Source organism: Microcebus murinus, chromosome 3 (assembly GCF_040939455.1).
Source record: "Microcebus murinus isolate Inina chromosome 3, M.murinus_Inina_mat1.0, whole genome shotgun sequence".
NCBI lineage: Eukaryota > Metazoa > Chordata > Mammalia > Primates > Cheirogaleidae > Microcebus > Microcebus murinus.
Genome location: NC_134106.1, coordinates 113,365,861 through 113,391,176, shown reverse-complemented (window position 1 = coordinate 113,391,176; position 25,316 = coordinate 113,365,861). Strand labels below are relative to the sequence as shown.

At 41.5% G+C, this 25,316-nt stretch overlaps 2 protein-coding genes across 2 annotated transcripts; one reads left to right on the top strand and one right to left on the bottom strand.

The window, feature by feature from the left end:
- Positions 1-16,105: 16,105 nt before the first annotated feature.
- LOC105865386 (T-cell activation inhibitor, mitochondrial-like) lies at positions 16,106-18,011 on the bottom strand. Its single transcript, XM_076000498.1, has 2 exons — positions 17,289-18,011; positions 16,106-16,931 (listed from the first exon to the last, which is right to left on the bottom strand). The coding sequence occupies exons 1-2, from the start codon at positions 17,951-17,953 to the stop codon at positions 16,106-16,108; spliced, it is 1,491 nt and encodes a 496-aa protein (XP_075856613.1). The 5' UTR covers positions 17,954-18,011.
- Positions 18,012-23,962: 5,951 nt separating this feature from the next.
- On the top strand, positions 23,963-25,065 carry LOC142870093 (serine/threonine-protein phosphatase 2A 56 kDa regulatory subunit epsilon isoform-like). Its single transcript, XM_076001193.1, has one exon. The coding sequence runs from the start codon at positions 24,299-24,301 to the stop codon at positions 24,755-24,757; it is 459 nt and encodes a 152-aa protein (XP_075857308.1). The 5' UTR covers positions 23,963-24,298; the 3' UTR covers positions 24,758-25,065.
- Positions 25,066-25,316: the final 251 nt, after the last annotated feature.

The following is a 25,316-nucleotide window of genomic DNA, read 5'->3' as shown; positions in this document are numbered from 1 at the left end:
AAGAGCATAATGCGTGCAGGAAACAAAGAGGTGGCCAATGTTCTAGTGCAATGCATAAAGTGGAGAGTGGGGTCCAAATGTAAGGGAATTTGAACTTTGTCCTGTACTGCAGAGGGTTTTGAATGGGAAAATGACATGGTCAGGGAAAGATATTAGAAATCTGGCAGCAACACAGAGAATATACAGGGCTTGACTCTAGGTAGAATGACTGATTAAAAGATTATTGTTTTAGTCTAGGCCCTAATCTAAGCATTGGGACTGAAAAAGAGAGAATGCCAAAAGTTAAGCTGACTGGGAGGTCACATTAACAGGGCTTGGTGATAGTTGGGATATGGGAAAGGGAGGTGGTAGGATGGTATGTGATACTTAGTTTTCTATCTGAACTTGACTGGGCTAAGGGATACCCAGTTCACTGGTAAAACCAGTATTTCTGGATGTGTCTGTGAGGGTGTTTCTGGAAGACAAATATATATACATATATATTTCTTTTGGCACACCTATAATTGTCCTGGTCATATCCTGGAATGGACACATTCTACTTTGAAGGTCACCATTAGATCCTGGGGACAAGCTGAAAAGATCATTAAGTAGGAGGACAGTAGAAAACAAACATTGTACCAAGGGTTTGGGACAAGATGCTCCTCTTCTAGTATTATGTCTGCACTCCAAGTAGGAATTAGGGTAAGGGTGAAAAGCAAAAGGTAATATGCTAAATGGGTTTGTCCATCCTATTGGTAAAGAAGAATAGGTAGGCCGGGAGCTGTGGCTCACGCCTGTAATCCTAGCTCTTGGGAGGCCGAGGCGGGCGGATTGCTCAAGGTCAGGAGTTCAAAACCAGCCTGAGCAAGAGCGAGACCCCGTCTCTACTATAAACAGAAAGAAATTAATTGGCCAACTGATATATATATATAAAAAATTAGCCGGGCATAGTGGCACATGCCTGTAGTCCCAGCTACTCGGGAGGCTGAGGCAGAAGGATCACTCGAGCCCAGGAGTTTGAGGTTGCTGTGAGCTAGGCTGACGCCACGGCACTCACTCTAGCCTGGACAACAAAGTGAGACTCTGTCTCAAAAAAAAAAAAAAAAAAAGAAGAATAGGTAAATGAATATTGGGTACACAATTTGTAATGTTTACAACCAACCCTAACAATTGAGATTTAAAAAGTCATCTAGTTCATAGTCATCATAGTCATTTTGAAAATGGGAAAACTGAGACATGAAGAGGTCTCAGTTTGCCTCCAATTATATAGCTTGTTAATGATAGCAAATTGGAGTAGAAAGAGTATGGCCTTTTATTTATTTTTATTTTTATTTTTTTTATTTTATTTTATTTTTATGAGATGGAGTCTCGCTTTGTTGCCCAGGCTAGAGTGAGTGCCGTGGCATCAGCCTAGCTCACAGCAACCTCAAACTCCTGGGCTCAAGCAATCCTCCTGCCTCAACCTCCCGAGTAGCTGGGACTACAGGCACGCGCCACCATGCCCGGCTAATTTTTTCTATATATATTAGTTGGCCAATTACTTTCTTTCTATTTATAGTAGAGACAGGGTCTCACTCTTGCTCAGTCTGGTTTCGAACTCCTGACCTCGAGCAATCCGCCCGCCTCGGCCTCCCAGAGTGCTAGGATTACAGGCGTGAGCCACCGTGCTCGGCCTTATTTTTATTTTTTTGAGACAGAGTCTCACTTTGTTGCCCAGAATAGAGTGAGTGCTGTGGCGCCAGCCTAGCCCACAGCAACCTCAAACTCCTGGGCTCAAGCAGTCCTCCTGTCTCAGCTTCCCAAGTAGCTGGGACTACAGGAATGCACTGCCACCATGCCTGGCTAACTTTTTTCTATATATATTAGTTGGCCAATTAATTTCTTTCTATTTATAGTAGAGATGGGGTCTCACTCTTGCTCAGAGCTGGTTTTGAACTCCTGACCTCAAGCAATCTTCCCACCTCGGCCTCCCAGAGTGGTAGGATTACAGGCGTCAGCCACTGTGCCCGGCTGAGTATGGCCTTTTAAGTCAAATCTTTCTAGAGTCATATCCTGTCTCCACTACTTCCTAATTATGCAACTTTGGGGCAAGTTATTTAACCTCTGTAAGTCTCAGTTTTTTCATCTCTAGAATGATAGTAATCTTACTTCAATTGATTGTTGTGAGAATTAAATGTATAAACACATATCTAGTCCTTAAGAGATTGTTGGTGCTCAATAAATATTATCTCCATATTCCAGTCATTTATTTATTTATTTTTTGACTGAGTCTCACTTTGTTGCCCAGGCTAGAATGAGTGCCGTGGAGTCAGACTAGTTCACAGCAACCTCAAACTCCTGGGCTCAAGCCATCCTCCTGCCTCAGCCTCCCGAGTAGCTGGGACTACAGGCATGCACCACCATGCCCAGCTAATTTTTTCTATATATGTTAGTTGGCCAATTAATTTCTATTTATAGTAGAGACGGTGTCTTGCTCTTGCTCAGGCTGGTTTCGAACTCCTGACCTTGTGCAATCTGCCCACCTCGGCCTCCCAGAGTGCTAGGATTACAGGCGTGAGCCACCGCGCCCAGCCTACCAGTTATTTATTTTTTAAAAAATTCTTAGAGACAGGGTCTTGCTCTGTCACCCAGGCTGGAGTACAGTGGCAGGATCATTGCCTACTCCACCCTCGAACTCCTGGGCTCCAATAATCCTCCTACCTTTGCTTCCCACCATACCCAGCTAATTTTTGTTTTTGTGTTTTGTAGAGACCAGATCTCACTATGTTGCCCAGGCTGGTCTTGAACTCCTAAGCTCAAGTGATTCTCCCACCATGGCCTCCCAAAGTGCTGGGATGACAGCCATGAGCCACCGTATCCAGCTTGCTCACATTTTTATAATAGCTGATAAGTCAGAATCCATTTCAAGGAATGCTTATACAAACCCATAAGAAGCTGGGAAATATGGAGCTACAGCTAAATCCTCACATCTGGTAAGTCTCTTAAGGAATATATATGCTTCTCTGAGAGTACTGTTCTCCAGAAAAACATGACATATTCTAGAAGAAATAAAGGTGACTCAGGAGTAGCAAAACCAAAGAAGATATATCTCCAAATCACCCCTAAAAGTGTTACCTTGAGGGATGGAAAGTCTGAGCAGCCCTTCTACAACACCTCTTATTCATGCTATTGCCCTCCAACAGCCAGCTTTTGCAGTTCTCTATCTGTTATGTCATCTTGGTGGGCTTGGCAATATTATGAATCATATTTTTGTGATCTGTCCCCTCACCAGTTGGTAACTGATAGCAGCTGAGTTGAATACATTTTTCTAGCCCTTACATAAGTTGATCCAAGTGCTATCATCAACTCACCATTAAATACGTGTTTTATAATTCTGCCTTTTATCTCCAAAATGGAGATAATAGTGGTGTACATACATTGAATAAATGAGGCAGAAGAACCACAAAAAGTATAAAACATGTTGATTTTTTCTAAAAAATATTATTTTACTTTTCAGATGAATGAAAGTAGTGCAAATACAAAATGTTATTGCAAACACTAGAAGGCACTATTTCTCTACAGAGGCAGAAAATAGATATAACACAAATTTCTTGTAAAACTTCTCCTCTTGCCCAATTTCTATTCAATAAACAGAAGAAAAACTGCAGTATGATAAATTTTAAAATATACATTTCTACAATGTACTAAGCAGTGTAAAGAAAAAGCAAAAGGAGAATAGTAAGATAATGGACATTAAAAAAAGGAAATCCAGGGAATCAAGATGGCGGACGAGAAACACCACCAGACAGAGTGTCTCTGCAGAAAAGACAGATTCTAGCAGAAATTAGAAGAAAGAAGCAAGAAGACGAGCATACAGTGGACAAGGGTCGGAAGGAGGGGTACCTGAGACCACGGGAGACTCCACGGGAGGAGACTGGGGAGCAGAACTGGAAGCTGAGACCGCTGGAGCAGCCCTAGACCAGCGGGAAGGGGAGTGGTCAAATCTCACCCACAGACGCCACCTACCAGCTTAGAAACTAAGCAAGGCATGTGAATACCCAAACAAAAACCTAAAGGAAAGAAACAACTGATCGACATGGGAAGAAATCAGTGAAGGAACTCCGGAAATATGAAGAACCAAATGGAAAACACCCCCAAAGAGGAGCACCAGCCCCCTAGAAACAGACACCAATCAAAATCAGGCAACCAAAATGACAGAAGAGGAATTTCGAATGTGGATCATAAGAAAATTCAACCACCTACAAGAACAACTCAATAAGCAACACAAAGAAACCACAAAAAGCCTCCAGGACCTGGAACAAACATTCACTAAAGAAATCGACACAATGAAGAAAAGTTCAACTGAACTCCTGGAAATGAAGAATCAATTCAGGGAACTACCAAATACAGTGGAAAGTCTCAAGAACAGGATAGATCAAACAGAAGAAAGAATCTCAGAGATTGAAGATAACACCCTCCAATTAAATAAATCAGTTACAGAGATAGAGCAGAGAAACAAGAGAAAAGAGCAAAGCCTACAAGAGCTGTGGGATTATGTGAAAAAACCTAATGTGAGGGTCATAGGATTACCAGAAGGGGAAGAAGACAACACTCAAGGGTTGGACAAGCTATTTGAAGATATATTAGAGGAAAATTGCCCAGGCCTTGCTAAAAATCTCGATATACAAGTTCAAGAAGCTCAGAGGACCCCTAGGAGATTCAATGCAAACAGGAAGACGTCAAGACATGCAGTCATCAGACTGACCGAAATATCAACTAAAGAGGCCCTTCTAAGAGCTGTAAGACGAAAGAAGCAAGTGACATACAAGGGAAAGCCAATTCGAATAACACCAAACTTCTCTACTGAGACTTTACAAGCAAGGAGAGACTGGGGCCCCATTCTCACTCTTCTGAAACAAAACAATGCCCAGCCTAGAATCTTATTCCCTGCCAAACTAAGATTCATATATGAAGGAGAAATAAAGACATTCTCAGATAAGCAAAGTCTTAGAGAATTCACCAAGACAAACCAGCCCTACAAGAAGTACTCAAAACAGTGTTATGCACGGAACACCATAATAAAAACTCACGAATATAAAAACAACCAAAACCCAAAGATTAAAGGCCAGATATTACAGTGGCTCAAGAGAGAAATCAAAGCAACAACATCCAACCAAACAGAATGAACAGAAATCTACCTTACCTATCAGTTCTCTCAATAAATGTGAATGGCTTTAACTCTCCACTCAAGAGACATAGGCTGGCTGAATGGATAAGAAAATACAGGCCAACTATATGCTGTCTTCAGGAAACACATCTAACCTGCAAGGATGCATATAGACTAAAAGTAAAAGGGTGGAAATCAGTATTCCAAGCAAGTGGAAGCCAAAAGAAGGCTGGCGTGACAGTTCTAATTTCAGACAATTTAGTTTTTAAGCCAACAAAAGTAGTGAAAGACAAAGAGGTCATTATATAATGGTGAAGGGAACAGTTCAATAAGAAGAGATAACAATTTTAAATATATATGCACCCAACTTAGGTGCACCCAGATTCATAAAGCAAACCTTACTGGATCTAATCAAATTGATTAATAGCAACTCCATAATGAACGGAGATTTCAACACCCCACTGACAGCACAAGACAGATCCTCCAAACAGAAAATTAATAAAGAAATAATGGACTTAAACAAAACTCTAGAACAATTGGGTCTGACTGACATTTACAGGACATTCTACCCAAAATCCACTGAATATACATTCTTCTCATCAGCTCACGGGACATTCTCTAAGATTGACCATATCCTAGGACACAAAGTAAACCTCAAGAAATTTAAAAAAATAGAAATCATACCATGTATATTCTCGGATCACAGTGGAATAAAAGTAGAAATCAACCCTAACAGAAACTCACTTTTCTACACAAAAACGTGGAAATTAAACAACCTCCTACTAAATGATTACTTCATAAATGAAGAAATCAAGATGGAAATAAAAAAATTCTATGAACAAAATGACAATGGAGAGACAAGTTATCAAATCCTCTGGGACACAGCTAAAGCAGTTCTGAGAGGAAAGTTTATCTCTATAAATGCCTATAACCAAAAGTCAAAAAGATCACAAATAGACAATCTAATGAAACGACTCAAAGAGCTGGAAAAAGAAGAACAGACCAACCCCAAACCCAGCAGAAGAAGTGAAATCAACAAGATCAAATCAGGACTAAACAAAATTGAAAACAGGGAAGCTATTCAGGAGATTAATAAAACAAAAAGTTGGTGCTTTGAAAAAATAAACAAAATTGACACGCCATTGGCTAAGCTAACGAAAAGCAGAAAAGAGAAATCTCTAATAAGCTCCATCAGGAACAAAAAAGGAGAAATCACAACTGATCCCAAAGAGATACAAGATATAATTTATGAATACTACAAAAATCTTTATGCACACAAACTGGGAAATGTGGAGGAAATGGACAAATTTCTAGAAACTCACAGCCTCCCCTAGGCTCAACCAGGAAGAAATAGATTTCCTGAACAGACCAATCTCAAGAGCTGAAATAGAAACAGCAATTAAAAATCTCCCTAAAAAGAAAAGTCCTGGTCCAGATGGTTTCACACCCGAATTTTACCACACTTACAAAGAAGAACTAGTACCTATCTTTCAGAAACTATTCCACAACATCAAGAAGAACAGAAACCTCCCTGACACCTTTTATGAAGCGAATATTACTCTGATACCAAAACCAGGAAAGGATGCATCAAAAAAAAGAAAACTACAGACCAATATCCCTAATGAATATAGATGCAAAAATTTTCAACAAAATCCTAGCTAACCGAATCCAGATGGTTATCAAAAAAATAATCTATCACAACTAAGCGGGCTTCATCCCAGGGATGCAGGGATGGTTCAACATACGTAAATCTATAAATGCAATTCACCACGTAGACAGAAGGAAAAACAAAGACCACATGATTCTTTCAATAGATACAGAAAAAGCTTTTGACAAAATTCAACACCCTTTCATGATACGAACACTTAATAAAATAGGCATAGAAGGAACATACCTAAAAATGATACAAGCCATATATGACAGACCCATAGCCAACATCATACTGAATGGGGAAAAATTGAAATCATTCCCACTTAGAAATGGAACCAGACAAGGCTGCCCACTATCTCCACTTCTATTCAACAAAGTGCTGGAAGTCCGGTTACAGCAATCAGACAGGAAAGTGGAATTAAAGGTATCCAAATAGGGGCAGAAGAGATCAAACTTTCACTGTTTGCTGATGATATGATATTATATTTAGAAAACCCCAAAGATCGGCCGGGCGCGGTGGCTCACGCCTGTAATCCTAGCTCTCTGGGAGGCCGAGGCGGGCGGATTGCTCAAGGTCAGGAGTTCAAAACCAGCCTGAGCAAGAGCGAGACCCCGTCTCTACTATAAATAGAAAGAAATTAATTGGCCAACTGATATGTATATAAAAAATTAGCCGGGCATGGTGGCGCATGCCTGTAGTCCCAGCTACTTGGGAGGCTGAGGCAGAAGAATCGCTGGAGCCCAGGAGTTTGAGGTTGCTGTGAGCCAGGCTGACGCCACGGCACTCACTCTAGCCTGGACAACAAAGCGAGACTCTGTCTCAAAAAAAAAAAAAAAAAAGAGCTTACTCTCATGAGCAATTATAATCTAATTAAAACAATCAGGCCGGGCGCTGTGGCTCACGCCTGTAATCCTAGCTCTTGGGAGGCCGAGGCGGGCGGATTGCTCAAGGTCAGGAGTTCAAAACCAGCCTGAGCAAGAGCGAGACCCCGTCTCTACTACAAATAGAAAGAAATTAATTGGCCAACTGATATATATATAAAAAATTAGCCGGGCATGGTGGCGCATGCCTGTAGTCCCAGCTACCCGGGAGGCTGAGGCAGAAGGATCACTCGAGCCCAGGAGTTTGAGGTTGCTGTGAGCTAGGCTGACGCCACGGCACTCACTCTAGCCTGGGCAACAAAGCGAGACTCTGTCTCAAAAAAAAAAAAAAAAAAAAAAAAAAAAGAAAACCCCAAAGATTCAACCAAGAAACTCCTGTAACTGATAAATGAATTTAGTAAAGTCTCAGGATACAAAATCAATACACAGAAGTCAGAGGTATTCATATACGCCAACAACAATCAAATTGAGAACCAAATCAAAGACTCAATTCCCTTCACAATAGCAACAAAGAAATTAAAGTACCTAGGAATATACTTAACCAAGGAGGTAAAAGACCTCTACAGGGAGAACTATGAGACACTGAGGAAGGAAATAGCAGAGGATATAAACAGATGGAAATCCATACCGCTCGTGGATTGGCAGACTCAACATCATTAAAATGCCTATACTACCCAAACTTATCTACAGATTCAATGCAATACCTATTAAAATCCCATCAGCATTCTTCACAGATATAGAAAAAATAATTTTACGCTTCGTATGGAACCAAAGAAGACCCTGAATATCAAAAGCAATTCTAGGCAACAAAAACAAAATGGGAGGTATTAATATGCCAGATATCAAACTATACTACCAAGCTGTAGTAATTAAATCAATCTGGTATTGGCACAAAAATAGGAATATTGACCAGTGGAACAGATGTGAGAATCCTGATATAAAACCATCCTCATGTAGCCATCTAATCTTTGACAAAGCTGACAAAAACATACGCTGGGGAAAAGAATCCCTTTTCAATAAATGGTGCTGGGAAAACTGGATAGCCACCTGTAGAAGGCTAAAGCAGGACCCATACCTTTCACCTCTCACAAAAATCAACTCACGCTGGATAACAAACTTAAACCTAAGGTATGAAACTATTAGAATTCTAGAGGAAAATGTTGGAAACACTCTCCTAGACATTGGCCTAGGCAAAGAGTTTATGAAGAAGTCCCCAAAGGCAATCACAGCAGCAACAAAAATAAATAAATGGGACATGATCAAACTACAAAGCTTCTGCACAGCCAAAGAAACAGTCATGAAAGTAAACAGACAACCTACAGAATGGGAGAAAATTTTGCAGCCTATGCATCTGATAAGGGGCTGATAACTAGAATATACTTAGAACTCACAAAAATCAGCAAGAAAAAAATCCAATAACCCTATTAAAAAGTGGGCAAAGGACTTGAACAGAAACTTTTCTAAAGAAGACAGAAGAATGGCCAACAAACATATGAAGAAATGCTCAACATCTCTAATCATCAGGGAAATGCAAATCTAAACCACAATGAGATATCACTTAACCCCAGTGAGAATGGCCTTTATCAAAAAGTCTCCAAACAATACATGCTGGCGTGGATGTGGAGAGAGAGGAACACTCCTACACTGCTGGTGGGACTGCAAACTAGTTCAACCTCTGTGGAAAGCAATATGGAGATACTTTAAAGAAATACAAGTGAATCTACCATTTGATCCAGCAATCCCAGTGCTGGGCATCTACCCAAAAGATCCAATGACACTCTACAAAAAAGATACCTGCACTCAAATGTTTATAGCAGCACAATTCATAATTGCAAGGCTGTGGAAACAGCCCAAGTGCCCATCAATCCAAGAATGGATTAATAAAATGTGGTATAAGTATACCATGGAGTACTATTCAGCTCTAAGAAACAACGGTGATATAGCACATCTTATATTTTCCTGGTTAGAGCTGGAACCCATACTACTAAGTGAAGTATCCCAAGAATGGAAAAACAAGCACCACATATACTCACCAGCAAACTGGTATTAACTGAGTAGCACCTAAGTGGACACATAGGTACTACAGTAATAGTGTATTGGGCAGGGGGAGGGGGATGGGGAAGGGGGTGGGTATATACATATATAATGAGTGAGATGTGCACCATCTGGGGGATGGTCATGCTGGAAACTCAGACTTGTGGCGGGAAGGGGGGAAAGGGCATTTATTGAAACCTTAAAATCTGTACCCCCATAATATGCCGAAATAAAAAAGAAAAAAAAAAGGAAATCCAGGCCGGGCACAGTGGCTCACGCCTGTAATCCTAGCACTCTAGGAGGCCCAGGTGGGAGGATTGCTTGAGATCAGGAGTTCAGTACCAGCACAAGCAAGAGCGACACTCCGTCTCTGCTATAAATGGAAAGAAATTAGGCAAACAACTAAAACATAGAAAAAATTAGCTGGGCATGGTGGTGCGTGCTTGTAGTCCCAGCTACCCAGGAGGCTGAGGCAGGAGGATCGCTTGAGCCCAGGAGTTTGAGGTTTCTGTGAACTAGGCTGATGCCACGGCACTCTAACCCAGGCAAGAGAGTGAGACTCTGTCCCCCACCAAAAAAAAAAAAAAAAAACAAATCTCATAAAAAAGTAAATCCAAAAAAAGAAGACAGAGACAAAAAAAACTGCAAAATGTGATAAAGGAGAAAAGGGATAATGAGAAGAAATGAGGTCAAAGCAGATTTCTTCTATACATATAATATATGGGAACTGTTTTCTATGTCATAGCCCTTTGTTGTGTTATATTGAAAATGCTAAGCTATAATTCATGAGTGGTTTTCTACGTCTGCATTGCCTTCCCTTCCTAATCTTCTCACTCATCTTATTTCTCTCTACTGTACCTTACAGGGGGGATACTGGGAATGCATCAGGATTCATAATGAAGTAAGACAAGGATGAAAGATTTGGAGTTACCATGGAAATGCAAAACTTGTTTCGATAGTACTGGCTGGTAGGAAGGAAAGTAGACAAATGTCTGGCGTATTCCCCCCTAAATGGCTGTGTCTGAACACTTACTTGGGTGAGACTTACGGGTGAGACTTGTAAAGGAATTGAAGAGATTCTGAATGATGGGGAACTAGACTGCCCTGGGCTATCTAGTTAGAGATGTTTTTATTAACTTTTGGAACTTTAGGTTTCACAATAGCTTGTAGTTTATTTCCTATCTATTTCTCTCTCCCTCTCTCTCTGAAGGAATGCCTTCTGCACCTTTTTTTGAGACAGAGTCTCAATCTATTGTCCAGCCTGGAGTGCAGTGGCACTGTCACAACTCACTATAGCCTCAAACTCCTGGATTCAAGCCATCCTCCTGCCTCAGCCTCCCCAGTAGCTGGGACTACAGGTGTATACCACCATGCCCAGCTAATGTTTTTTTTATTTTTTGTAGCAATGAGGTTTCACTATGTCGCCCAGGCTGGTCTCAAACTCCTGGGCTCAAGCGATCCTCCTGCCTTGGCCTCCCAAAGTGCTGGGATTACAGGCATGAGCCACCTCACCCTGCCTTTCTGGACCTTTTAATTCTTGACAATTAAAGGAAACCAGGAGCAGGCAGCAGAAAATTGATTGCTCAGGATTTGATGTAGGTTTAAAGAGGGATCCTGAGATTGACTTCTATTAGTTGATCTTTGTTGATCAACTTAGAAAAGAAAAAAGGAGTTGCAAATCACAGACCTGTCCAAATCAAATATTATACATTTGTGTTGTAGCTATATTTCAGAATACTGAGAATTCTAAGAGCCCAGGCAATTATGGTTTGAGACTCTGAGGAAATTTTGCTAACTGTGCTTTGAGGGCAAGGAAGTCAAAGCGGCTAATGTCATGAATTGAGCATTAGATTGGTGGTTAAAGCACCTGGGCAAAACAATGTCTCAATAATCAATCTTCTATTTATCAAGCTATGAACCCTAAATCATGTTTTACATTTCTTTTATCTTATTCATCTTTGTACCCACAATGCATGGCATACAGCCGGCATTTAATAAATGGGAGTTGAATGAATGAACATGAAAACATTCTCCTAGAATTATACATTCAGGCTATCAACATTTTTTTTCTGATTTTTTTAGCTGTTGCTTTCATTGGACCATATCTTATAATGGAAAGTATTCATAATCACTGTCTCACCTCTTATCATGAGTGTCTGAGTCTACAATTGAGGTTCCTGCTAATCTCTGAGTTAGAAGGGAAACTTTAATAGCCAGTTAGTAATTTTGTGACGCCCTCGAATAGCAGGAAAGAAACCACTGGGAATTTATGAACTCTGTGGGGAGTTTTTTTTTTTTTTTCTGAATAAAAAGTATTTATTGAATTTGATTCTAATTAAAAATTCTCAGAATGACTCTAAGGGAAGTATCTAACTTTATTAAAATTGCAGGTTAATACAAACATTTAAAAACACATGGTATTGGCTAGGCGCAGTGGCTCACGCCTGTAATCCTAGGACTCTGGAAGGCCGAGGTGGGCGGATTGTTTGAGATTAGGAGTTCGAGACCAGCCTGAGCAAAAGCGAGACCCCCCATCTCTACTAAAAATAGAAAGAAATTAATTGGCCAACTAAAATATATATATAAAAAATTAGCCAGGCATGGTGGCACATGTCTATAGTCCCAGCTACTCGGGAAGCTAAGGCAGGAGGATTGCTTGAGCCCAGGAGTTTGAGGTTGCTGTGAGCTAGGCTGACACCACAGCACTCTAGCCTCAGCAAGAGTGAGACTCTGTCTCAAAAAAATAAAAAAATAAATAAAAACACATGGTATCAGTAAGAACTCTGAAATCCTCAGAAGATAGCTTAGGCATATTGTTTCTCAGTCCTCCGGCAGCTGCAGTTGCTCCATATATCACATTATATAGCCCACTTCTATTTCCCATTGAGGAGAAAATGAAGCATAGGATGTACAATGATCTAATGTTAGGCACTTCCTTGACTTTATCAATATTGACGGATAGAGAAGAAAAGGGTGTTTTAAAATTTGGAAAGAGGTTTTGTGCACTTTAAAATGTCCACAATGTCCTCTTTGTAAACTGGAGAAGCCAGCCATTTGGACTGCCTTAGGTCGATGTATGTAGTGGCAAGTTCTGATGGTTGGTTTGTCTTGCTCAACAACAAACCTGACAAACATGAATGCTCGCTTTGGCAATGTTTTTGAGACAAATGTTAACACAGAGCTAAAAGCAATCTTCCCTTTTAAAATCTCATATTGGATGTCACAGTCAGTTGTAGGGTACAAAAACATGTAAAAGTCCTGCCACACATCGGTTACAGGACATCCACATCCAAGAAACACCTCACAGAAAGTATACTGCCAACTGTCAGCGCTCTAATTTTGATATGAAGCCAGTTGAGACTGTAGGATATCTCGAAGTCTTGTGGTGCTCCATACCCAAACGAAGTCATAGCAACAAGAGAAAAAGTAAAGCCAACTTCATGATACCGGACCCAAAGCAGCAACCTCTCAGGATGCAGACAATAAAGTCTGTGGGGAGTCTTGATGACAAAGAACACATTCTTTCTTCACTATGAGTTTAGACTTTGATGTGATCAAGAAAAAGTATCAATTAAAGACGCTGGGGAAGACTCACCTTATATAGAACCAAGGAACTGGCAGTGTTGCTGCCCACCTAGTTGAAGTTCAGAATGTTACTTGAGACTAGAGGCATTGAGGGTGGGTAACCCATTGTTGAAAAATTTTTGAGAGAGCCCTCCCCCACAGCAGCAGGTTAGTATTGTTATGCATCATAGTCAGTTGTCTTCTTCTTTTTCCTCTTTATTTTTCTTCGTCTTCTTCCTTCTTCTCCCTCCTTCTTCTTCTTCTTTGAGATAGCATCTTAGTATGTTGCTCAGGCTGGAGTGCAGTGGCTATTCACAGATGGGATCCCACCACTGATCAGCATGGAAGTTGTGACCTGTTCTGTTTCCGACATGGGCCAGTTCACCCCTCCTTAGGAAACCCGGTGGTCCCCCCTCCTGAGAAGTGATCATATTGATTCTGAGCTTCGTTTGGACACCCAATCAGCATAGTGCGCTACAGCCCAGAACTCCTGGTTCAAGCGGTCCTCCTGCCTCAGCTATCCCAGTAACTGGTACTACAGCCACACACCACTACACCTGGCTTCTAGTGATTTCTGATGACTTCCCTCTTTTCTTGTAATCCCTGTCTGGAACCACAGGACCTAGAATGGGGCAGATCAAGGGAGAAGGACCCAGGGGAAGAAATCTCTTCCTATGGATGGAGCAGGAGTTGTTTCCCACCACCACCACCAGGAATAGGGTGAGGTTGTAAAACTGAGTATCTTGAAGAAGTGCTTGGGGCAGGACAGGGGCTGGACAAGAGCTTACAGTTTCCAGTTAGGAATGGAGAGGAGGTTCCAGAGAGGACTCCCCCCTAAAGAAGTCTTCAGGGGCTTTCCCTTCTGGAATGGAAGGAAAAGTTCAATTTTGCTGGTATGTTAACCCTTGCCTCTTCTATTATAATATTATAATATAAATTATAATATTTTCTTTTGTAATTACTTTCCACTCTAACAGAGTATATTGTATTAATCTTGTGTAGACTGAAGGAACAGGGTAGTGAGGAAAGGGCTCTTCTACCATATTTCTTTTTAAGCATTCCAGTAAGTGGAGGGCTTAAGCCCATCAGGTGGACTGTGGCTGTGGCTAGAGGCCTCAGTGCCTAAGCTCATGGACCTCTTCTCTTGCCATGGCAGCTGGCTCCCCCAGAATGAATGATCCAAGAGAGACCAACACAGAGGCTAGCCTTTATAACCCAAACTTAGTCATAAACCATCACTTCTGGTGTATTCTTTTGTTTTGTTTTGTTTTTGTTTTTGTTTTTTGATGTAGGTATTATTTATTAGGTAATAATTAGTTTGTAGACAAAATTCAATTCAAAACATATTACTGAGGATTCTATACTAGTTGATTTTGGAAATGGCATAATCTAAACCTGATACATTTATAATACATTTTCTTATATAACCTTTAAGGAATTTTTCACTCCCGTTATTTAGCTCTGGAAAATCTTTACAGGTAACAAGTTACACTAGAAAACAAAATTTAAGTATAGTTGTTAGGCACAGGTTAAAAGGGATGATATGCACAAACTATAATAATTACAAATCAATACTTCTTTAAAACACACATTTGAATTTAAACTTGAACAGCGTTTTAGATAAATTTAAAACATACTTCAAAACTGATCATAACATCTCCTTTACTTTCTAATGCATTTCAGAAAAAAATTCCTTTCTGATTTCTTCAGCAGCAAGAGTCACAAAAATGGCATCCTAAACCAGGATTCACTTTGTCCTCTTGAGAAATGAGCCAGAGAGGTTTCAAGCTGGTTAAAAATATATCCTAAGGAATCTGGGGGTGTATCTGCAGAGAGGGAAGCCCTGAGTCTAGAGACCAGGTCCCTCGACTCTGCTGGGGACGCCATAAACCATGTGAGGCTGAGCTGTATGGCATGAACGAGAGGTGACCCAGAGGGGCTTACCTGGGCCAGAGCTAACAAGCATTTCAAACACTGGTAGGCACAGGAAGAGTTGAGAGCAGTGACAGAAATCCCGAATGGTCTGAACCATTTTATACTTGATTCTACTTCCTAGAGCTCTTTGGGAGAATTTTCCTAGATAGTGTTTGCCCATGAAAACAAATAGGTCACCTCATTAAATGATTCAAAATACTACCTGTCAGTTGGTTTCATGCTACCAACAGTTACAATATTTTAATGAAGGGGAGAAATTATGAATTTAAAACTAAATTCTCTGTCACTGAAGATTTTAATAAACTGGTTATCAGACTGCTTATGACAAAGTCAATATCATATATTCAACTGCTTTTTTTCCCTCTAGTCTCTTAGGAAAAATTTGGTTATCCAATTTTTGCTATCTATCAATCATTGGTTTTGGACATCAAGTGTCCATTTCTGGCTGCAAAATACGTGTGTGTGTGTATATATATACATGAGATGTAACTATAAAGATGAACGTTGCATCATGTTACATGTAGAAATGAGCTCCGTTACTTCTGAGCTATACTCTGGACACGGGGCCTGATTATATTTACACACACAAACTTGCCCAGCCCCAAACCAACATTCCTTCATACAAAAATATATCACTCTTGTCAAATCCTTCATTTACGTATCACTATAAATATATTCACTCTAACCTCTTTTTACCTAGTTTTGCCAATCAACACTATAAGACTGGGAGATAAAACCTTTTTAAAACAAGTTTCCTAGAAGAAATTCATTGTTTTAGAAATGTCTACTTTTAAAGCAACAGTTAGAAACTTTGTTCTTGTACTATGTAAATAATACTGTTATATCAAATTGAGGATTTAAATAAGTTTAATTTAACAGTTTGTTATCTCTTTAAAAAAATAAAATAGATTTCTGTTACTTAATGGCTTCTCCATTCTTCCAATTCCAAGGAATACAAAGGTCTCTGTCTTGCATAACAGAGTAAAAATGTGAAACACACAGGTGCATCCCATGTAGATAAGGCAGTGATTGTTCTAGAAGTCTCTTACAGCAATCCGCCATTTGTATACTAGAAATGCTGGGCTCCTTATATAACTTCTCCAGAGAAAATTTCCTTGTTGAAACCTGTATCAATTCATTCTCAATAACCTTTAACTCTTCCTTTCTTTTCATGTTCTCTCTTGCCTGCTGAGCTTTGGTGAGAATAAACCATTGGAGATTTGCTAAATCACAGAGTACTGGGATGTTGAAATGCCCGAGTTCATGCAGGCTTGGAGCATATCTGTCACTGTTAAGGATCATTTGTAAACCACACAGACTTTGAGAGTGAAAAGGCATTCTATTTTCCAGTATCCTATTATAGAACACATCAAGAAGAGAGTAATATTCTTCAAGTGTCAATACTGGCTGTAATTCGTCGATATAAACAACTTGTATGCCACCTAAAAGATAGCTTATTTGGTCTTCTAAAAGCATCAGCTTCCTCTGAAGGTCAAAATAACTTGGCAATCTTTCAAAAAGCTTCACCCAGTAGTGATGGACATCCATCGTTCCCAGCACCACATGGCCCACTGTACTCACGCCAGAATGGTCTGTGAATAGGACGGTGCATCCTTTTGCTTTCTTAAGTGTTTCCAAGTTCTGTTGTGCTAATCGGCCTAAACTGTGCAGCTGGCTACAGCGATGGGCGATGCCCCAGCTCCTCTGCCACCTGATATCTGACAGTTGCAATTGATGAGACGTTCATATTTTATTTATTTATTTATTTTTTTTTTTTTGAGACAGAGTCTTGCTTTGATGCCCAGGCTAGAGTGAGTGCCGTGGCGTCAGCCTAGCTCACAGCAACCTCAAACTCCTGGGCACAAGCGATCCTCCTGCCTCAGCCTCCCAAGTAGCTGGGACTACAGGCATGCGCCACCATGCCCGGCTAATTTTTTCTATATATATTAGTTGGCCAATTAATTTCTTTCTATTTATAGTAGAGACGGGGTCTCGCTCTTGCTCAGGCTGGTTTCGAACTCCTGACCTCAAGCAATCCGCCCGCCTCGGCCTCCCAGAGTGCTAGGATTACAGGCGTGAGCCACCGTGCCCAGCCTACAGTTCATCTTTTAAACGATCTAGTTCTTTTCTAAGTGGCAAACTATGTTTCAACTTTTTAACAGCGCTTTTTCCGTTATTATCTAACCAGGATGTTAGGGTCGTTTCCATTCTTGAGACTTGTTCAAGGTCTTCATCAGGGTCCCTGAATCCAGTGAAGGAGTAATAAGAGTTGTCCCATTTGATGGGCCTGTCAGACATCCTTTTAGCTTCTTTGAGTGGCTGAGAATGCACATTAGTATTCGAGCTTTGGATATGTTCAATAGATAAACTGCAGGAGTTGAGAATATATAATGCTGTGCTTAGCAGATCTCTGGTGTGCAAAGTAAATTTGACTGCTCGAAATCCAGAAGTACTAAACAGTTCGTGGCCATCAGAGGAATTCTGGTCTGTTCCTCTTACATAAAACCTAAGCTGAGTTGGTTTCAAAGACTTGAAGCTTGGCTTCTGGAGGTTTTCTAAGTAGACACTTAATGTCTTGAGAGAATTTTCATTGACTTCCCTTTCTTTGGGGTGCTGTCCAAAGAAATCTGGATGGACTGCAAAATAGAAAGGCCTCAAAGCGTTGACTGCTTCAGCTGCTGATAAAGCTCTTGAGTAGACAAACCAGGGTGAAAATATCTTCTCTAGACATAACCTCCTCACAGGTCTCAGGTGGCAAAACATTTCTGAATATGTATGTATATCAACTTCCAGGCATCCATTAATTAACACGGTGCTCTCCGAGCCCCACCCCTGAAATCTCAGCTAGGCACGCGGGGCTCCACCTTCCCCCAACACCCTCCACCCACGGTGGCAGCAGGTCGCTCCTCTTTTTTTTTTTTTAATAAAAAGGTAATGATAATGTTATCTATAGCATTATTAGGATAATTACATACTATACCTAATATACAGCACAAGACCTTGCACATCAAAAATGCTCAACTAGGCCGGGCGAGGTGGCTCACGCCTGTAATCCTAGCACTCTGGGAGGCTGAGGCAGGCGGATTGCTCGAGGGTCAGGAGTTCAAAACCAGCCTGAGCAAGAGCGAGACCCCGCCTCTACTATAAATAGAAAGAAATTAATTGGCCAACTAATATATATATAGAAAAAATTAGCCGGGCATAGTGGCGCATGCCTGTAGTCCCAGCTACTCGGGAGGCTGAGGCAGGAGGATTGCTTGAGCCCAGGAGTTTGAGGTTGCTGTGAGCTAGGCTGATGCCATGGCACTCACTCTAGCCTGGCAACAAAACAAGACTCTGTCTCAAAAAAAAAAAAAATGCTCAATTATTGCTGGCCACTAATGACTATTAAGTTTCACTTTAGCCTGTCCTTGCTGATCTATCTACTCTGCTTGAAGTAATTGGTGGACAGAATCATCCGTAATTTAATGGCAGTTGTTGCTTATGTGGTTTCCAGTATTTGGGTGGAGAAATATTTATCAAAGCCAAGTACTGTGTGTTCTGTTTCTATGTCATGTTTATTCAATCACTAAATGACCTTATTTATATTACTCAGTAGTTCTATGATCTAATCATTGAAAATAATATCTGGTCTTAAATTATGTTTCTAAGTAGGGTCAGCCTTCCAGTAGGAAAAGCAGGCCTACACCCATATATTAATAGATCATTCCATCCAGAAACATTTGTCCTAGATTTTATCCCCTGTTCAAATACAAATATCTTATTTTCTATAATTTAAAGGTAAGACTGCTTTTATACTGTACTTTCAAAATATTGCCAAATATTGTTCCTTTTTCATTCTTATCTGCTGGATCCAACTGATCTCATGTTTTCTGAAAACTTTTGCCCTAACCCTAATTTATACTCAAAAACTGAAAATTCTTCCATGGGAGTTTTCTGTTTTCAACTTCTTCCTCTTTCAATTCATGTTAGATGCCACGAAATACTTCTCCAATTGATCCATGAACACCTCTCCTTAGATTTTCTCTGAGTCTCATTTTAGATATGAACCATGATTCTCTTAGCTTGGAGTCAGGGTGGACTCAAGATTATGTGTTTGTTGTTTTTTTTCTTTTTGAGACAGAGTCTCACTCTGTTGCCCTGGCTAGAGTGCCAGGGCGTCAGTCTAGCTCACAGCAACCTCAAACTCCTGGGCTCAAGCAATCCTGCTGCCTCAGCCTCCCGAGTAGCTGGGACTACAGGCATGCGCCACCATGCCCGGCTAATTTTTTCTATATGTTTTTAATTGGTCAATTAATTTCTTTCTATTTTTAGTAGCGATGGGGTCTCACTCTTGCTCGGGATGGTTTCAAACTCCTGACGTTGAGTGATCCGCCCGCCTCGGCCTCCCAGAGTGCTAGGATTACAGACATGAGCCACAGTGCCCAGCCCTCAAGATTATATGTTTAAATATCATAACATCATTTGTTGGAATCTGACCATACTCTTGGCCAACCACATCCTGATATCACAGCAACTAAAAGGTTAGCCAAGTATTTTAATTTCAAATAAATTGCTATGTTTATTTGTGAGGATGGTTGTAACTGGGATTGAAGCAGTCAGTTTTAACTCCTCTCTTAAATAGTGGGGTTCTGAAGTCAAAATATTCTGCTTATAATTTTTTCTCCATTTTCCTACTAAATGAGTTGAGGTAATATTACATCCTTTTGTCATCGTTTATTTCCTTTCTTATCTTTTATTATTTATTTATTTTTTTTTTTTGAGACAGAGTCTTGCTCCGTTACCCTGGTCAGAGTACAGTGGTGTCATCATAGCTCATTGCAACCTCAAACTCCTGGGCTCAAGTGATCCTACTGCCTCAGTCTCCTGAGTGGCTGGCTGGGACTATTGGCAAGTGCTACCATGCCTGGCTAACTTTTTACATTTTTGTAGAGATGAGGTCTTCCTCTTGCTCAGGCTGGTCTTGAACCTCTGACCTCAAGCAGTCCTCCTGCCTGGCCTCCCAGAGTGCTAGGGTTACAGATGTGAGCCACCATACCTTGCCTGTTATCTTTAAACAGAGCCCCTGATAGCTTAACTTACATGCCCTTCTTTTTTTTTTTTTTTTTTGAGACAAAGTCTCACTCTGTTGCCTGGGCTAGAGTGCCGTGGTGTCAGCCTAGCTCACAGCAACCTCAAACTCCTGGGCTCAAGTGATCCTCCTGCCTCAGCATCCCGCATAGCTGGGATTACAGGCATGCACCACCATGCCCAGCTAATTTTTTTCTATATATTTTTAGTCGGCCAATTAATTTCTTTCTATTTTTTAGTAGAGATGGGGCTTGGGGCTCTTGCTCAGGCTGATTTCGATCTCCTGACCTTGAGCGATCCTCCCAGAGTGTAATCATCTGCCTTCCAGAGTGCTAGGATTTCAGGCGTGAGCCACCGCGCCCGGCCTACATGCCCTTCTTGTCTTAGGATATTTTTAGTTAACGTTAATATCTATTCATGCACTAATAGTAGTAATTAGACAGAGTTTCATTGCCAAAGAAGACTCACAGGACTCAAAACAAAATGCTTATAGATCTACAGTTCATCACAGGGAAAGAATACAGTAATGACATTAAGTTAAGGACGGGCATCACAGAAAAGGCTGCCTCACAGCAAGCGGTCCAGAGAGGCTAGGGAAGGCCCCTTTGTCTACTCTCCATAAGAGCTGAGGCCAGGTGCAGATACCATTTCTTTCTTTCTTTTTTTTTTTTTTTTTTTGAGACAGAGTCTCACTTTGTTGCCCAGGCTAGAGTGAGTGCTGTGGCATCAGCCTAGCTCACAGCAACCTCAAACTCCTGACCTTGAGTGATCCTACTGTCTCAGCCCCCCGAGTAGCTGGGACTACAGGCATGCGCCACCATGCCCGGCTAATTTTTTGTGTATATATTTTTAGTTGGTCAATTAATTTCTTTCTATTTTTAGTAGAGACGAGGTGTCGCTCAGGCTGGTTTCGAACTCCTGACCTTGAGCAATCCGCCTGCCTCAGCCTCCCAGAGTGCTAGGATTACAGGCGTGAGCCACCACGCCCGGCGTTTCTTTCTTTTTATTTTTATTTTTTGAAATAGGCTCTTGCTCTGTTACCTGGGCTAGAGTACAGTGGTGTCATCACAGCTCACTGCAGCCTCAAGCTGCTGAGCTCAAGTGATCCTCCTGTCTCAACCTTACAAGTAGCTGGGACTACGGGTGCATGCCACCAAGCTCAGCTAATTTTTCTATTTTTTGTAGAGATGAGGTCTTACTCTTGCTCATGCTGGTCTCTAACTCGTGGCTTCAAGTAATACTTCCAGCCTTGCCCTCTCAAAGTGCTAAGATAACAGGCTACCACACCCAGCCTGGATGCAGTTTCTCTCTCAGATCAGGAACTACTGATATATACACAGAATACTGTGGAAGCAGAGAATCCCAAATAGAGTCTTGCCTGGAGTTTTATATTTTTCTGGTCATGTAGGCATATTCCAACTAAATAACCAATTTAAACAGCAGAATTGAAACCAGGTAGAAAACATCAATCTCATGGATACTAATAATCAATGTTAACAAGGCAGAACAGGCCAGGCATGGTAGCTCATGCCTATAATCTCAGGACTTTGGGAGGCCAACATGGGATGATTCCTTGAAGCCAGGAGTTCAAAACCAGACTGGGCAACATAGAAAGACCCTGTCTCTACAAAAAATACAAAATGTTTGCTAGGCGTGGTTATGTATGTCTGTAGTCCCAGCTAGTTGGGAAGCTGAGGTGGGAGGACTGCTTGAGCCCAGGAGTTCGAAGTTGCAGCAAGCTATGATCATACCACTGCACTCCAGCCTGGGCAAGAGAGTGAGACCCTGTCTCCAAAAAGAAAAAAGCCAAAGTGGAACAAACTAAGATCACCCTGAAACTCCTGGACCCACGGTCACAAGGCAACACTAGTGATCAGTATGTTTCATGCTCTGACCAGAGCTCAGTGCCACACAGGAGCTTTAGCAAAACAGTCCAGCTAATTCCCAACCACTGGGATTGTCACAGTATATTCCACTGTCTGGGTTGGAGGCCAAGGCCTTTTTATGACAAACCAATTATCCTTAGTTTGACAGAAATTACTTGACTTACAATAGAAATGCACACATGGATTCTAAAAATTTGCAATAATCAGTGAGGAATTGGCATGGATTTGAGCAGAAACTGAACCAGTGATTGGTTTTTTGTTGGCTACAAAATTTGTCATGTATTTTTACACTAATTTTATAATTATTTTTTGTATCTGATATATAGCTATCTGAACTCTGAGGTATACATCTGCTGAATGATTAAGAATCATAATCAACCTATCATTAACCAACCATACATATTCCATATCCATAGGGATAATGTCCCCGTGATACAAAAACCAAAAGATGTACCCACATTAGCATTCTTCTATATAGTCATAATTAGAGCTTCCCTTTTGACATTCATCTTGAAAATGTAGACCACTCTTAGAAATTTGTTGTTGTTGCAGTTGTTGCTTTCACTTTTTGGTTCTTCAGGACCTTGTGGCACAACAGTAGCACATCTGACTCCAAGAGAGGAAGTGATTTTGCTAGAGTCCTTCCTCCCTGTAGACATCTGAGTTCAAGCTAAGACAGAATGCTACTCTCTTGTTCTAAGCCTCTCTCTAAGCTTTTAGCAAAATTGTTAGATTTTCCCTTTTATAAAATCTATTTACTGACTCCTTTCAGTTTTTTCCTATCATTTTACCTTAGAACAAAAATTTACTTTCTTTGCCCCCTTATAAGTTTGACCACAAGTAAAAGAAAAATTACTCTCTCTTTTCAACTTTCTTTTTTTTTTTTTTTTTTTTTTGAGACAGAGTCGCTTTGTTGCCCAGGCTAGAGTGAGTGCCGTGGCGTCAGCCTCGCTCACAGCAACCTCAAACTCCTGGCTCAAGCGATCCTCCTGTCTCAGCCTCCCGAGTAGCTGGGACTACAGGCATGCGCCACCATGCCCGGCTAATTTTTTCTATATATTAGTTGGCCAATTAATTTCTTTCTATTTATAGTAGAGACGGGTCTCGCTCTTGCTCGGGCTGGTTTCGAACTCCTGAGCTTGAGCAATCCGCCCGCCTCGGCCTCCCAGAGAGCTAGGATTACGGGGCGTGAGCCACCGCCCCCGGCCTTCTTTTCAACTTTCTTTACAACTTACTTTCATTATATGCTCTGAATATAAAGGTGTTTCTCTTATAACTAGTAGTTTTAATTACAAATATTAATTATAATTTTAACTTTTAGTAACTCTAATTTCCAGTGAAAAACCAAGGAACGAATTTTGAAGTATTGTTTTTTCTTTTTGAGACAAGTTCTTGCTCTGTTTCCCTGGATACAGTGGTGCAATGATGTGATCATAGCTCACTGCAGCCTCCAGCTCCTAGACTCAAGCGATCCTCCTGCCTCAGCTTCCTGAGTAGCTAGGAGCACAGCATGCACAACAACACCCAGCTAATTTCTTTATTTTTATTTTTGGTAGGGATAGGGTCTCCCTATGTTGCTCAGGTTTGTGATGAACTCCTTACCTCAAGAGTTCCTCCCACCTCGACCTTACAAAGTGCTGAGATGACAGGGATGAGCCACTGTGCCTAGTATTGAACTGTTTTATACTAGTACTTGTAGATGAAAAACATTCTATAATGTTTTTAGAAAGATGTTTTCTCGCTCCTCCTACTGCCGCTGCAGATCCAGTCTTCCTCCCTCCCTTCCCCCTCCCCACGCCGCCGCCGGGCCGGAGCAGCGAGCGCAGGCGCCGCCCGCCAGGACTGTGAGCGAGGAGCCTCCGGCGGAGCCGCAACCGCGTGGGTGCCGATTTGATGGGACGGGCCCGCGGGGGAGGATCGTGAGGCCGCCGCCGCCGGAGCGCTGAGGTTCGGGTCGGCCGTGAGGCCTAGAGGCGCCGCCGCCGCGGAACGGAGGGACGCGGCCCCGACAGCCGTCGCCCGGCGCCCGGAGCCGCCCGGCCCCGCGCGTCCTGGTCCCGCCGCCCGGCCCGCGGCGGCCCCGCGCCGGTCTCCCGCCCCTCGAAACCACAGAGCATCTTCGGATTCTTCCCCAGAAGCTTCAAGCAGGGATATGTCCTCAGCACCAGCTGCTCCTCCATCGGTGGATAAAGTAGACGGATTTTCTCGGAAGTCCGTCAGAAAAGCTAGACAGAAGAGGTCGCAAAGTCCCTCACAGTTTAGGTCTCAAGGCAAGCTTATAGAGTTAACTCCTCTGCCACTGCTACAAGACGTTGCATCCTCAGAGCAGCCTGAACTGTTCCTAAAGAAACTTCAGCAGTGCTGTGTCATTTTTGACTTCATGGACACGCTATCTGATCTTAAAATGAAAGAATACAAGCGCTCCACTCTTAATGAACTGGTGGACTACATTACAATAAGCAGAGGCTGTTTGACAGAGCAGACTTACCCTGAAGTAGTTAGAATGGTGAGTTCCTTTTTTTCGCCACGGACACTTCTAAGCATCTTCCATAGCGATTCACAGGTGTATTTATTGCAGAGTGAGGTCATTGGAGGTCACCTCCACAAATGAGAGCCAACCTTCTGAGAGCTAAGCAAAAGTAGTCAACACAATACTAGAATTTGAAGAGCATGATTTCATGAGAATGAAATCCAAACTTTCAACTACAACAGTATTGAAGCAATCAGTGACTTCAAGATATGAAGCCAAGATTGCCTGCGTATTATTGGATTTCTGGCTTGGGGGGGCGAGACACAGGAAAGTAAAAGTTTTAGATTTGTGTTTAAAAAATATTCAAGCTTGTTGGATGTCTTGATATTTCTTTCCTTACTCACTGTGGTATATTAGAAATGGCTTTATGCTTAATAAAATTGTGACTTGTATAATCTAGTTAAGGCCTCTCTTGGCTTTATAACTAATACTTCTTTTTTTTTTTTTTTTTTTTGAGACAGAGTCTCACTTTATTGCCCAGGCTAGAGTGATTGCCATGGCGTCAGTCTAGCTCACAGCAACCTCAAACTCCTGGCTCAAGCAATCCTGCTGCCTCAGCCTCCCAAGTAGCTGGGACTACAGGCATTCACCACCATGCCCGGCTAATTTTTTGTATATATATATATATTAGTTGGCCAAT

What these genes read in the sequence shown, in the direction of transcription:
- LOC142870093 (XM_076001193.1), top strand. Translation starts at nt 24,299, where the DNA reads ATGTCCTCAGCACCAGCTGCTCCTCCATCGGTGGATAAAGTAGACGGA.
- LOC105865386 (XM_076000498.1), bottom strand. Translation starts at nt 17,953, where the DNA reads ATGTTTTGCCACCTGAGACCTGTGAGGAGGTTATGTCTAGAGAAGATA. An exon ending in GATCGTTTAAAAGATGAACT is followed by an intron (nt 16,932 to 17,288) that starts GTAGGCTGGGCA and finishes TAAAATATGAAC; the next exon opens with GTCTCATCAATTGCAACTGT.